Source organism: Homarus americanus, unplaced genomic scaffold (genome assembly GCF_018991925.1).
Source record: "Homarus americanus isolate GMGI-L3 unplaced genomic scaffold, GMGI_Hamer_2.0 scaffold10853, whole genome shotgun sequence".
Classification (NCBI taxonomy): Eukaryota; Metazoa; Arthropoda; class Malacostraca; order Decapoda; family Nephropidae; genus Homarus; species Homarus americanus.
Window position 1 is genome coordinate 33,299 of NW_024755093.1, and position 16,877 is coordinate 50,175.

Here is a 16,877-nt window from a genome sequence, read left to right on the forward strand (position 1 = left end):
GTGAAAGAGTGCGTGTATCATTCTCAACACTGGACCACAATGAACCATGTTACAAACCGAACAAGCTATTGCTGACTGTGACGAATTTGTAAGAAGTCTTAATAACTAATTCAACTTAATATTTGTTAGACCATTTATTATATCTTATCATTAAAGGTGAAGAAACACACTTTATAACACAAGTATAACAAGGGTATAACACAGGTAGTTCGTCGCTCACTTGCCTTGTGTGTTATTGTGATATTTGGTATTTATTTCAGGTTTTTATGTTCTGCACAGTAATATTTTTAACATTATGCAGCTAGACAAGATTTATAATGTTGGGAAAAGTACCACGAACAGCAAGACGGTAGCATTTTATTTTATATTTTTTTCGTTAAATTGCTCAAAGAGCCTAAACCTAACCTAACCTAACCAACCTGTTTACCGGGAACACTTGTAAACAAACAATGATGTCATGGCAAAACTACCTGTCTATACCTGGAGCAAATGACGTCACACCTAACTAGCTGTTTATACCCGGAGCAGCATACAAACAAACAATGACGTCACACCTAACTAGCTGTTTATACCCGGAGCAACATACAAACAAACAATGACGTCACGCCTAACTAGCTGTTTATACCCGGAGCAACATACAAACAAACAATGACGTCACACCTAACTAGCTGTTTATACCCGGAGCAACATACAAACCAAACAATGACGTCACACCTAACTAGCTGTTTATACCCGGAGCAGCATACAAACAAACAATGACGTCACACCTAACTAGCTGTTTATACCCGGAGCAACATACAAACAAACAATGACGTCACACCTAACTAACTGTTTATACCCGGAGCAACATACAAACAAACAATGACGTCACGCCTAACTCCTCCCATGCATAAACAACAAGTCCCCTTTCTCAAGACTCTGTTAAACTAGGGCTACAAAATATCCAGGTAACTTGAGTCAAAAGCTACAATTGTCATCTTGACGCAGGATATTGTCAAGACAATCAAGCACAACAAACAAACTTTCTTGTCTAAAAATCTGGAAGCCAAATAATCGCGTCCTAAGTTAAAACTTTTACAGCGACGAAAGTAGTTTAAAGTTATATTTATTCTCTTGCCAAGGTTGTGTGTGTGTGTGTGTTTTAGATAGATAGATAGATAGATAGATAGATAGATAGATAGATAGATAGATAGATAGATAGATAGATAGATAGATAGTGTGTGTGTGTGTGTGTGTGTGTGTGTGTGTGTGTGTGTAGGTTTTATTTTTTCAACCTCAATATAAAGTATTAACAAACTATAGATCTATTCATAATTACCAAACTACCTAATTAACTAGATCACAGTACAATCACTTCAATACATATATCCTCCCCTTAATAAAAACAAAAAAACAATATAGGAAATTTTTTTTATAATATAGGCAATTTTTTTTTACAATATATGCTTCCTAATATAGTGTCATAACGTCACCAACAGAAACATCAGAATCTGTCCTTCACAATACACTAGTAAACACATGTATTCTCTAAGTAAACAAACGGGAAATCTGACATAAATTTGATGATCAAACCAATACAAATTCACCTCTTGGGGGAATAAAACTACTGACGGAGATGCTGACGAAGACACACATGCCGGAGTGAGAAGAATACTACTGTACACCGGAAAGATGAACTTAAAAACATTGCAATCACACAATCTAATATTTTGCATACCTTAAACCCCCATTACTATTATATAATATTATAAAAACCACACACAAACAAATCAAATACATTCACCTTTCACACTACACTCTCACAACAACTCTTCATTTACAAGTTATACCACGAGAATGAATAAATATCCAGTTGCAAATATTAAAGCGAGGAAAAAACCCCAACCAACACACCCTTATGTTTCCCGTGTGTAAGCAACCGTGTTCAGAGGGCGAGGCTGTAATCAGTATTAATGTACGACTCTTAGGATAAACGCTGGTTCAACTCGACCAACAACGGGGCCACATTTTACTAAACGTCTCTCGTTTATCAGTTGTTCACGCGGGAAAAGCGGCCTGGTTGTTCTCTCGGTGTGTGTGTGGTGTAGTGTGGTCGTTTTAGAGGTGTATTCTGGTAGTGTAGTCGTTTTACAGGTGTATTCTGGTAGTGTAGTCGTTTTAGAGGTGTATATTCTGGTAGTGTAGTCGTTTTAGAGGTGTATATTCTGGTAGTGTGGTCGTTTTAAAGGTGTATTCTGGTAGTGTAGTCGTTTTACAGGTGTATTCTGGTAGTGTAGTCGTTTTACAGGTGTATTCTGGTAGTGTGGTCGTTTTAAAGGTGTATTCTGGTAGTGTGGTCGTTTTAAAGATGTATTCTGGTAGTGTAGTCGTTTTAAAGGTGTATATTCTGGTAGTGTAGTCGTTTTAGAGGTGTATATTCTGGTAGTGTAGTCGTTTTAAAGGTGTATTCTGGTAGTGTGGTCGTTTTAAAGGTGTATTCTGGTAGTGTAGTCGTTTTAGAGGTGTATTCTGGTAGTGTGGTCGTTTTAGAGATGTATTCTGGTAGTGTGGTCGTTTTAGAGCTGAATTCTGGTAGTGTAGTCGTTTTAAAGGTGTATTCTGGTAGTGTAGTCGTTTTAGAGGTGTATTCTGGTAGTGTAGTCGTTTTAGAGGTGTATTCTGGTAGTGTGGTCGTTTTAGAGATGTATTCTGGTAGTGTGGTCGTTTTAGAGGTATATTCTGGTAGTGTAGTCGTTTTAAAGGTGTACATTCTGGTAGTGTGGTCGTTTTAGAAGTTCAATAGAAAACAAAACTAAATATTCAATAACACACATACACATATAATTATTAGTTAAGACACATATATAATTATTAAGTAAACACATATATAAAATTTGTATAACTGTTCAATAGGATACGTAATGTTCTTTGTTTGCTTGTTTTTTCGAGCAGATACAAATGCTCACAAAATCAGTTGAATAACACAAATCAAACCCTGTATTCTGGCGCGTGGCAAACAATTCATTATTCAATTTGCATTAATTGTTTTTCCCAGTATGTTTCGCCCATAAAAAACATCTATTACTGATAATGTCTGATGTTTACAAAAAAAAAAAATCAGTGTTTATGTTCGTTGGTAATATATAAACAATATATGGAATTAAATGGTGGTGTGTGTTTAGTGAGAGAGAGAGAGAGAGAGAGAGAGAGAGAGAGAGAGAGAGAGAGAGAGACTGCTAGTTATTATTATCAGTGTTTACTGTGTTTAGTGGGAGCTGAGAGTTACTAGTTACCATTAAGTTATGTTTAATAAGAGCTGAGAGTTACTAGTTACCATTAAGTTATGTTTAATAAGAGCTGAGAGTTACCATTTAGTTGTGTTCAGGACAAATTGATCGCTGGTAGTTTCCCGCGCTCCTAAAAGGTTGGTGGGAAATTATTTTTCTGTTCACTTAATGATGCTATTGTTTGAGCGGAAATGGTGGTGATTGGTTGAGGGACGGGGAGGAGGGGGAGGAGAGGAGAGGAGAAGGAAGGGAGGGGAGGAAAGGGAGATGCGAGTAGGAGAGAGAAAGATGAGAGACAGAGAACAAGGGTAAAGAGGAAATCGAATAAAAGGGGAGTAGATATAATGAAGGTCAGTGATACATAGAAGATGATAGATATAGGGATTACAGTAATTGTGGTTGTTGTTGTTTTACTTGTTATTGTTGTTGTTATTAGTTGTGGTAGACATTATTTGTTGTTTTCGTGTTGGTTAGAGGTTGTTGAGGTTGTTGTTGTAATCATTATTGTTATTATGCCTTTATATGTACTTGGGGAATGTTATGAGGTCATGAATCAATGACCTTTTCAGTAGTAGTGATGACAGGTAATGATAATAGTGATGATGATGATGATGAATGATGTTAAGTGATGACAGGTAATGATAATAGTGATGATGGTGATGTTAAGTGATGACAGGTAATGATAATAGTGATGACAAATTATGTTAAGTATTGAAAGCAATAGTAGTAATTACAGGTGATACGAGTGGTGATGATAAAAAGTAGTGATGCAAAGAATAATAGTGATGACAATAATACATTACAACAAGCCATTTATTTCACCCTCAGTATTGAGTCATTCTCTTCTTCACAACTGAGATAGACCACAAAAGTACTCAAAAGGCAAGCCACCAGATCACATAATGCTCAAGGGGTAAGCCACCCAGTCACATAATTACTCAAGGTCAAGCCTGCCAGACCACAAAGTACTCAAAGGCAAGCCACCAGATCACATAGTACTCAAGGGAAAGCCACCAGATCACATAGTACTCAAGGGCAAGCCACCAGATCACATAGTACTCAAGGGCAAGCCACCAGATCACATAGTACTCAAGGTCAAGCCACCAGATCACATAGTACTCAAGGGCAAGCCACCAGATCACATAGTACTCAAGGGCAAGCCACCAGATCACATAGTACTCAAGGGTAAGCCACCAGATCACATAGTACTCAAGGACAAGCCACCAGGTCACAAAGTACTGAAGGACAAGCCGCCAGATCATATAGTACTCAAGGGTAAGCCACCAGATCATACAGTACTCAAGGACAAGTCACCAGACCACATAGTACTCAGAGACAAGTCATCAGGTCACAAAGTACTGAAGGACAAGCCACCAGACCACATAGTACTCAAAGACAAGCCACTGTGTCACTATGTGGTTGTTGGATACTCGAGGTTTGGTTAGGTTAGGTTAGGTTAGGTTAGGTTATGTTATGTCGAGAGGATTAATACAAATTCTGGTTTACTTGGAACAAATTTTTTATCTTCATTATGTAGAAACCATTGAAAAAATCCTTCAATCAAACTGCATAATGAAGAAGTTAAAACTGATGCATATTAAAGAATCCAATTTGACTTTAATATGGAAATGTAAATCTTAGGCTCTGTTAGACTTCATCTCTGTTAGGGAAGAGAATTGAGTTGAAGTATATAGACAGGTAATTTAAAAAGGGGCATTCCAATATTGACTTCATCTTTGAAAGGGGCATACCACACTATTGACTTCATCTTTGAATGGGACACTCATCTATTGACTTCATCTTTGAAAGGGGCATTCCACTATTGACTTCATCTTTGAAAGGGGCATACCACACTATTGACTTCATCTTTGAAAGGGACACTCCACTATTGACTTCATCTTTGAAAGGGAAACAGTAGTGGTGTTAGTAGTGGTGATAGTAGAGGTGTTAGCAGTGGTGTTCGTAGTGATGATTATAGCAATGGCGATGAAAAAGAGTAATGACAATAGTAGTTATAATGATAATAGTGATATTGACAAGAGTGATGTAAACAGTGGTAATGACAGTTATAATGATGACAGGAGCGGTAATGACAACAAAGGTGATGGTAAAAGTGGTGATGATTGTACTGGTGATGGCAACAGTGGCAACAAACGGTCTACACCCGAGTAATATCAGGCAATAAAACGATATCAATTACAATTAACCAACTCCCCCACCTCTCCTACCCTCCCCTCTCCCTTACCTTCCCTCTCTCTCCCCTCACCTTCCTCCCCCAACAATCCCCTCTACCCTCCTCGCCTCCCTCTCATCCCTCCTGACCCAACCAACCCCCTCACCTTCCCCCCCTCTCTCTCCTCCTCCTCCTCCTCCTTCCCTTCACCCCCCCCCTCCCACCACCAGCATCACCAGACACTGTACAATCATTAGTTCCAACACTTTAGTTCATTGTTCACAGTTCATTGGACAATAATACGTGGTAGTAAATATCAGTCAACAATATTTCAATCATCAAACGTTATACTCTTCTAAAAACAAAAAAAAAACTTCCCTCTCACAACAATTACAACATTACAAAACAATTCCCCAAAACATATCAACAACGACGACGGAGAGAATTATTATTTATTTAACTCGAAATGTATTGTGTAAATTATGTTGTGTCATCATCTGGAGAAAAGTGACGAAACGACCTGATTCTGACGACGGATATGACAAGAACAAAATAATTAATGAATAAAACAATTTAAGTCTTTGTTATAACGTGTTGTTGTTGATGTTGTTGTTACCTAAAAAGTATATCTAAACAACACCACACACCCTCTGACAACACCACCACCTTCTGACAACACCACCACCTTCTGACACCACCACCATCCTCTCTAACACCACCACACACCCTCTCTAACACCACCACACACCCTCTGACAACACCACCACCTCTCCTCCCCCTAAACTGACCACATCACCAATACAAACACTCCATTATTGATCGTGTCCACCACCCCGACGGATTGTACGAATTATGGATGAACATTGACCATCAACTATGTACAAGCATTATGAGGCAACGATGCAATATGTAACAGTGAACGGGGTATACTAACACCCTAAAGATCTTACCTGAGTATTATACCTTTCTAACGTTATATTTATATATTTGGTCTAGTTGTATTTCTTATTAGTTGTAGTGTCTGGTATTGGGATTTTTTTCTTTATTTATTAATTTTTGTTCTTTTTTAATCTTTTTATTTTGCTCTCTCTCTCTCTCTTCCTTTCTCTTTCTCTCTCTCTCTTCCTTTCTCTCTCCCCTCTTCCATTCTATTTCTCTCTCCTTTCTCTCTATCCTGTCTCTCTTTCTTTCTCCTCTCTTCCATTCTATTTACCTTCCCCCCTCTCTCTCTCTCTCTCTCTCTCTCTCCTCTCTTCCATTATCTCTATCTTCTCTCTCTCTCTTTCTCTCCACTCTCTCTTCCTTTCTCTCTCCCTTCCACTTCCTTTCTCTCACCCTCCCTCTTTCTCCCCCTCCCTCTCTCTCTATGCATTGATAAACGCATCAATTAACTTTATTCCCTCAGCTACTCCAAGATTTAATTCACCTAACCACTGTTGACCTCAATGGTCTATCCACTCTAACTACCTGCCCTTTCTACCTCTCTCCAATACCTGTCTTTTCTAACTGTCATTTCTACTTGTCGTTTCTACCTGTCTCATACCTGTCATTTCTACCTGTCATCCCTGTCATTTTACCTATCATTTCTACCTGTCACATCTACCTGTCATTTCTACTTGTCATTTCTACTTGTCATTTCTACCTGCTATTTCTACCTGTCATTTCTACTTGTCATTTCTACCTGCCATTTCTACCTGTCATCCCTGTCATTTCTACTTGTCATTTCTACCTGCTATTTCTACCTGTCACCCATCTTTGTTTTATTTCATCAACGTATTTTAGTTCATATTTACTAATAACTCTCACCTACTGTATACACTTCTATTAATAGTCACTAACAGCTGTAAGTTTACCTTCAGAATTACTCATTATTGTCATTAATAAAGCAGGTAAGTTTCCTTCTATTCATCCTCATTATGCCTTTCAAACAAGCTGCTGCCCTCTATATCATTCTTACTCATTCATATATGAAACTACCAAACAGGCAAGACCACATTATAAATATATGCAGTAGTTATATTTTCATTCGAAGTCATTTATTTTCTTCCTGACAGACTATGATATTTTTGCTTCACTCTCTATATCAACTAGGAGTAAGAGTCAATAATCTCTACTTTATCTTATTCATTTTTAATAGTAAACATAACAGTATTCTATTAATTATATTTTACGTTTTTTCTTAAGACTCATAAATGCACATATAAAAATCTTCTTATTCAGTAGATATTTTTAACTCTTATTTTTTAATGCAAATACTCTTAACTCTTGTCATTAATTGTATTGCCTTTTCATCTTAAAGCCTCTCACAGTTTTCCCTCACTGAGCAACTTTTCCTCGTCAATTGTGAACTTTTTATTTTATTATTTTATTTTTGCAAGAGTTAGGGATTGAATTTTATCTTGAGTTAATTACTATTATTTGGTTATTTCGTGTTATCTCATCTTCTTCACTTCCTTCCTTTGATCTCATATGATTTCTTGTACCTCTATAAAATCCTGGTAACAAACCTCTTCATTTGATATCCATTTTTTTTATATTATATCATTGTTTTTATCTACTGTTTTAAAATGATTTATTCCTCCCTAGTGTCACCAATCCTCACTAACAATTGACCTCATATGACCTCTTCAACATTTCAAGCACTGTTAACCTCTCATTCTACCCTTATATTCAATTGTTTACATTACCTGTTATCCCCATGATATGTGTCTAGCCACTGTCTATGTATACTTATGAATTGCTATCTTTTAAAACCACATATTCACCACCATTAGTTATCTTTCAGTATATACATAACTAACAGTCTTCATCTATTTCCATTTATTTCTGGCATGCAATAATGTTCCTAAATCCAATCCACTTTTCCTTTTCACCTTACTGATTTATGTTTTAATCTCTCACAATGAACCTTTCAACACACTGATTCTTATCTTCCCCAAAACCACTTTCTTTTTCTCTCGATTTTTCGCATTTTTCACCTATAGAGTCCTCATCCATAACCCATCTCTCATAGCCTGATGCATATATTCTGGAGATGAGTCCACATCCTTTTTACTCCACATTTCATCACTCACAGTCTTACCTTTATTTCTTATATTTTCAGACACTCTGGACTTTATGTCTCTCACTTATTCCTAACATATCTCTTCTCTCTGCTCCTCAGCTTAACTTCATTCAGAGACACATTAAATTTTCTTTCATCCATCGTAACTTTATTTTTCTTTTTTAACTTGTCATTCTGGCTACACCGGCACACATTGAGTCTGCCTCGTTTTTTTTCTTTGTTTGCATATAGAGGAGATGGAGATACCAAGCCTACCTCCGCCCCTGGTGCCAGCGTGTGTGTGTGTGTGTGATCAATCTCCACTGCACTTTGAGATACAAAAATTCTTCCTTGGGTCAATAAAACGGCGTGGTATGTTAGTGATGGGGGTATAATAATAATAATGATAGTAGTAATAACAACACACCTGGGAGGCAGGTGAGGCGGGGCGGGGTGGGGTGGGTGGGTGGGTGGGGTGGGTGGGGTGGGTGGGTGGGGTAGGGTAGGGTAGGTAGGGTGGGGTGGGGTGGAGGCAGGAGGGAGGGGGTGAGGTGGGGTAGGGTAGGTAGGCAGGTGGAGGCGGGGTGGAGTGGGGTGGGGTGGAGGGGTGAGGGGTGGGGTGGGGTGAGGTGTGTAGGGTAGGGTAGGTGGGGTGGAGGCGGGATGGAGGTGGGGTGGAGGTAGGTGGGGTGGGGTGAGGTGAGGTGAGGTGGGGTAGGTGTGGGTGGGGTGGGGTAGGTAGGGTAGGGCAGGGGTGGGGTGGGGTGGAGGGGTGGGTGGTGGGTGGGGTGAGGTGAGGTGAGGTGGGGTGGGGTAGGTAGGGTGGGGTGTAGGGTAGGTAGGGTAGGGTAAGGTGGGTGTGGGGTGAGGTGAGGAGGTGAGGGAAAGGGGTGTAGGTAGGGTAGGGTAAGGTGGGGTGGGTGGGTGGGGTGGGGGTGTGTGTGTGGGGTGGGGTGGGGTGGGTGGGGTGAGGTGAGGTGAGGTGAGGTGGGGTGGGGTAGGGTGGGGTGGGTGGGGTAGGGTAGGGTAGGGTAGGGTAGGGTAAGGTGGGTGGGGTGGGGTGAGGTGCATCATGGAAGCAGTACCCACCATGCAAGTACAGCAAAACACTGGTACACCACTACACATATTTCCTGGAGTTGAACCTTGTCATGTATTCACAGGATCAACATGGCGTGTGGAGGTGACAAAAGACGTTGTGTGTGTGTGTCATCCCTCACCTGTAATGCACCAACTCTCACCATCTATTAATGCCTCACTTATACCTGAATTATCGTAAAATATTCACCAGTAATACATCATAGTTCTGTTTACCTCTCTGAAGCGCGTTCGTGTTAGAGGATAAGTCCACAACAAGACGACTGATAAAAAAAAATAAAAAAATGCCAACTGCGGTAAAAAAATCGTAAAACCAATTTGAAGACTCACGTTCTTTAAGGGTTTTTTGTAAGTCTCCCTAAAAGATGGACAAACGAGGAAAAACTGAACACCACACCTGGCACTGAACAACACATCTGGCACTGAACAACACATCTGGCACTGAACAACATAACTGACACTGAACAACATAACTGACACTTAACAACACACCTGGCACTCAACAACACACCTGGCATTCAACAACACACCTGGCATTGAACAACAATCAACTCCCCATCTACTAAATTGCACGTAATTGATTTCACCAATAGTTGCTTCTCACTACTTACGGGAAAGAATAGCACTCACCAGAAAGGCCATTTACTGTAATTATGGGTCAAAATTGTCTGTTCCTTCACCACAACACAGTTCTAAAGGCCAGAGGAAAACTGTATGACCACTACACCTACTACCTGGCCACCAAACCTGCTACCTGGCCACCAAACTTGCTACCTGGCCACCAAACTTGCTACAAGGCCACCAAACCTGCTGCCTGGCCACCAAACCTGCTACCTGGCCACCACACCTACTAGCTAGCCACTACCCCAGCTGCTACGCATATTGTTGGTGATCCCATTGCTGCGGCCCCCTGTGGTTCCCAACTGAACAATGGCGATGAATGACCAGCTATAAACTGCCGTCTTTCATATGTAAATGTGTCGGATTAACTCACCGTGTGAATCCTCTTACTCCTGATGGGCTTTGATTAACACACCTGATACTGATGCTATTTAAAAACGGACTTACTTTACCGACGAAAGAATTTACTTTACACTGAAACATTTTAACCCAATTTAAAGTGTTATCGTCACAAACAACACCGGAAACTCTATACCGGAAATGAGGATGTAGTGACTTCATTGGAATAATTACGTAGATAAATGGAGATTATTGCAGCTCCTGGATAACTAGGTCAGTATGGCATGAACACTACTGGTATGAGGTATTAAACTGATCCACCGTCCATTACGTAGGATGGTCGTGTTATGGTGGCGGGGATGTTGATGTAAGCTTGGATGATGCGAGTCATTAGGTGTTATGGACAACCTTGTGTGAGATGATGTCGGTGGATCTGTGGCTGGCAGTCCCGTGACAAGGGATGAATTTGGTCTTTACCCACTGGACTTAACATACAAATACGACTCTGTTACACTAGGCGACCATTATGCCCATTCATTATTCAAAACCATCTGTAAATTAGTATTAAATATTTCAAGAAAAACTATGACCATAATAGATTAAAAAGATAAAAGTTATTCGCAAAATACCAGAAACTTACAATAAACTTTACTATAATTTCTATCAAGGATTCTTATAAGCTTAGGAAACGCCAAGAGTGTGTTTATAACCAGGTGAGACAGCCCCGAGATGTACTGTAAACAAGGAGACTCCATTCTTGCCCCATAGGTAAATCCCCTTCAGTCTACACCATCCAACATCCCTTCACAATACAGACGATGTATTGTTACTGAGGCAATATGCAAGTACAGGTATCTATCAGCCAGGAATAGACTCATAACTTTAATAAAACACAAATCCATTAAGTCTGAACTCTATCTTATCACCTCCATGGCGACAAACACGACCCTAAGGCAAGTGAGGTTCCTTTTCAGTCTAAACACACTAACCTCCCTAATGTAAACAAACAACAGCTGATTTTAACCACTGTTCCTTATCTCCTTATCACCCCTGTCACTTACCTGTAGTTCTTTTCCAGGTGAGGGTGGGTGTGGGTGTGCCCTGGGCGTGACACTCAAGGGCTACCTCCTCACCGCCCACCACAGCCACATCCTGAGGCTCCACCACCCACGACGGAGGCACTGCAAAAGAAGAACAATACAATTAGTGTTTTATCACCCACGACGAAGACACAACAGGGAACAAGAAAACATCGTTAGTCGTCCATTACTTCATGAACGACAGAATAACAGTCAAAGAGGGTAAATATTGCTCTCATTATCGGGTGAACTTCGAAAATAAAAACATATTTTTCTAAACCTTCATCCGGACAATGTAAGCTAAACTAATCTTGATTATTATCCTGATAAAGCTAATTTAAATCTAACTTCACCAAATATCTTCTCTAACCCGTATCTTTACCTGAGCTAACTTGATGTTATTTCATATTGTATCATCTATTCTAACCTGACCTAAGAAGTTCACACGGAAATTTTTTTGGGGATATGGCCCAAAAAATTTCTTACTCTGGGAATTCTACACATTATGGCTTCCATTAGCGGACAACAATAACGGACCGGTATTTTGAGGCATATGCTGGACTTCGTGGAAACTCAGAAACGGACACCTCTCATTAACGGATTTTACTGCTGTTGGTTCTCCCGTAAGTAGAAATGCCCGTCCGCTAGTGAAAATATCTGCTATAAAGAATGAGGCACCAGGAGACTCACCAGGAGACTCACCAAGAGACTCACCAGGAGATTCACCAGGAAATTCACTAGGAGACTCACGAGGAAACTCACCAGGAGATTCACCAGGAGACTCACCAGGAGATTCACCAGGAGACTCACCAGGAGACTCAACAGGAGACTCACCAAGAGACTCACCGGGAGACTCACCAGGAGACTAACCAAGAGACTCACCAGTAGACTAACCAAGAGACTCACTAGGACTCACCCGTAGACTCACCGGGAGACTCACCGGGAGACTCACGGTCATCAGTCACCAGGTCATCCATCAGTGGCTTACGATGGTGATGAGAGTTTGGTTGGTGAGAAAAAGTTGAAGCATTTTATTCTACGACTTGGTTAGGTTAGGTTAGGTTAGGTTAGGTTAGAGAGCTGATGAACAAATTTCGTGAGAGACTGACTGACTGACTGACTGACTCACCAACATAACTCTTCTGTGTAGTTTTGTTGGGCGTGTTAAAATCCTCACACTGTTGCAACTATTTCCAGTTTTTGTCATAAATTAAATCATTTCCATAAAGAACAAAGGATTTTAAAACAGTAGTTAGCATTGTTTCTTGTATCATTATAACTACAGCATTTAAAGAGGTGTAGCTCCAGTCTTAGGGATCAGTAGCTTGTGTTCAGATCATCTCCCGACCAACCAGCTGGAAATAGGTACCGTTGCCTCCGTTTATAACTGGTACAGTGGTTGGCATGTTTTGTGAGATGTGGCACCACCGCCCACCAGACAGGAACCAATGACGTTCTACTTGGTAATCTATATTAAAACCATAACCATACAGGAAATGCGTAAATTCACAGACAGAGAGGCGAGGGATGGGGGGTGGGGGGCACAGATTATTTAGCATCCTTGGTGGTTACTATAGTGAGAGTAGTTCTGCCCATTCTGCTAATTTTACCACGATGTAAACAAACAGTGGTGCCACATCTCACAAAACACGCCATCCACTATACCCAGTTATAAATGGGGGCAACTGTACCAAATTTTTACACTCGGGGAAAATGAAAGCCATCTCCTCGTGTACTCTACGGGGCCAACTTTCACGTTCAAAGAAAGAAAGAAAACACAAATAGAGAGGACCAGGATGATCCCCGCCCCTCTCCCGCCGCCGCCGCCCTCCCTGTGGGGATTTTGTGTGTCCGGGACGAGGGAGCCTGATGGATGGAGGCTTCAAGGCTCTCACTTCCCGATAATTCCTCAAGACCCGCCACGCAGGGAAACTAACTCTCCCCCGTAATTGTTAAACCAATATATGAAAAAAAAATATACTGTTTTCTCAGAGGAGGAGGGAGAAGAGGGGGGAGGGAGGAGAAGGGAGAAGGGAAAAGGGGCGAGAGAAAAGGGAAGAAAGGAAGGGAGAGGGTAGGAGCAGGGAGGAATCAAGGGGGAGAAAAGAGGCAGTGAAGAAAAACAAATCCCCGCTGCAGTACATAGCAAGACCTCGAACACACACAGGAGTTGTTAGCATAAGTCAGCCACACACCAGAACCCGTGTAGCGACTCAGCACCACACCTACACTACCTACACCACACCTACACCACACCTACACCACACCTACACCATACCTACACTTTATATATACATCACATCACCTGGAAACTAACATCAAATATTTTAACCTTTTATTGAAGTGACACACAGGAAATTTAAATGCACACGTACCCTTATTTGTATGTATGTATGTATGTATGTATGTATGTATGTATGTATGTATGTATGTATGTATGTATGTATGTATCAAAACTTCAAAGTTCAGTCATAAATCTTATCAAAAATCCCCGATATCAATGTTTACACAACTGTATTTTTCCATCTTTAAAATTAGGAAGAAATAACCCCATTAGGTAAACATAACATTCAGCCAACACAATCTTCAGTAGGTAACAACCATTGCCCAGAATACAAATGGGTTACAAACTACATGGTACTCAATTGACCCCATTTCGTCGATATGAAAAATGATAAGAGACGAAAATTGCTCTCTGATTGCTTGCGTCGTCGAAAACATGAAACGTGACTCCATTGGTGTCTGATAGTCACTCAGATCTCGACAAATAACAGCAATTCACACATGTTTACAGTATGATTGGTAAGTAGCGTTTATACAACATAAGTTAGTCATTTTTTTTAAGTAACACAATGAGGAAAACAGTGTTTAAGTGAAGCAGTACAACACAACTACTTGACAACAGACTGCAACAACACAAACTAGTGACACGAAGAGAGAGTATTATGGCAGTATGTCCTAATAAGACATCTACAAACAACACACCTTAGTAAACACACCCAACACACCTTAATAAACACATAACGCACCTTACCAAACACACCCAACACACCTTAGTAAACACAAAAATACACCTTACCAAACAACACCCAACACACCTTAGTAAACACACAAACACACCTTAGTAAAAACACCCAACACACCTTAGTAAACACACCCAACACACCTTAATAAACACATAACGCACCTTACCAAACACACCCAACACACCTTAGTAAACACCCAACACACCTTAGTAAAAACACCCAACACACCTTAGTAAACACAACCAACACACCTTACTAAACACACCCAACACACCTTAGTAAACACACAAACACATTATAGTTTAACATCACAACCTGACCTTAAGATGCAGTAGCCAGTTCCCCCAGTACCCAGGTGAGATGAAGTGATGATTGGGGGTCTTTGAAGGTTAATTGGCTGACCCTGTTTTTTTTATCTTACCTGTGTTTTTTTTTATATGGTTGTGTTCTTATAAACTTCCCAAACACCCCTTGAAGTCTGCCGGGAATAAATATTTACTGAGTCAGCAGGCTACACTCTCTCTCTCTCTCTCTCTCTCAAATACCGAAGAGGCTAGTCAATATTTTTCAACCCAAATTAAACATATTTACATAGGACCCAACTAATGCTCTTTTAACCCTGGAGGTGTGGTGCTCATCAATGATGAGTTTTTCAGTGAGTGTGTTGACGGGAATATGAATTCACACACACACACACACACACACACACACACACACACACACACACACACACACACACACACACACACACACACACACACACACACACACACACACACACACACACACACACACACACACACACACACACACACACACACACACACACACACACACACACACACACACACACACACACACACACACACACACACACACACACACACACACACACACACACACACACACACACACACACACACACACACACACACACACACACACACACACACACACACACACACACACACACACACACACACACACACACACACACACACACACACACACACACACACACACACACACACACACACACACACACACACACACACACACACACACACACACACACACACACACACACACACACACACACACACACACACACACACACACACACACACACACACACACACACACACACACACACACACACACACACACACACACACACACACACACGGTTGTTCAGGTGTAAGGCGCAGTGGTAATATCATTCGCTGTAGAATGATTTACCCTTTATCGTACCTAATTTCACAGATAGGAAAGTTCAATCCCTTGAGTACGATGACTTTAACCCTACCCTTTGAGTTCCATGATTCTAACCTCTTGAGTACGATCATCCTAAAGTCATTGTACTCAAGGAATAAGTCATCGTACTCAAGGGATAAAAACCATCATACTCAAGGGGTTTAAAATCATCATACTCAAAGGGTAAAAAGCATCATACTTAAGGGGTAAAAATCATCGTACTCTAGGGATAAGTCATCGTACTCAAGGGGTTAAGGCGGTAGAGAGAGGCTCCAACTACAATGACTTCACGTGTATAGACTCAAGATAAAGACTCTTGTTGCTACACTGCCTGAGACCCTCTTTCCATCTATACGGTCAAACAGAATCAATTCAGCTAAGGCAAAGCAATATGCAACAAACAGCATCAGAATCCTTATACTATTAACTATGGAGCGATAATAGTTATCTTATTGGCAACAAAATTCTGTAAACTTCCTCGAAATCCGCCGTTTTAATTGTATGTTTATAAAAAAAGTTAATGAAGTTGTTTACATCGATATCTGTATAACATAAAATCAACCAATGAATATTAAGCAAAAAGACCGTTAGCCAATTAGATGTGAGCAGGTGGAAAAAAAAATACAAGCGACCACAATGTAAATGAATTGTAAAGAGACAAGTGGTAAACATTGACGTAGATCTTCGAAAAGTTACATATAAATGTCTAAAACATAAATCCAACCAGTAAAAAAAGACACAAAAAGACAAGAGAACCAATCAGAAGCGAGTATAACGTCTATGGTCACTATAGCTCTGAGAGTTCAAACAGGGTCGAGTCTCCTTTTCTCTCATAGATAACATGTGAAAAGACCAGATGACTCCACTCACTAAAATTTTCAGCCAACGAGCAACAGATATTCACAAACCTCACAACTAAAATAAGAGGCGCTGTGAAGACTAACACACACACACACACACACACACACACACAGAACT

At 40.5% G+C, this 16,877-nt stretch overlaps 1 protein-coding gene across 1 annotated transcript in view; it reads right to left on the minus strand.

Moving 5' to 3' along the window:
- The window catches only part of LOC121856423 (Down syndrome cell adhesion molecule-like protein Dscam2), a gene marked incomplete at its 3' end in the record, with an annotated part of 359,709 nt that overhangs the window by 27,464 nt on the left and 315,368 nt on the right, over positions 1-16,877 (minus strand). The window contains exon 14 of the mRNA XM_042352021.1: positions 11,602-11,721. Coding sequence (XP_042207955.1) covers positions 11,602-11,721 — 120 coding nt within the window. The remainder of the gene's footprint in view (positions 1-11,601; positions 11,722-16,877) is intronic.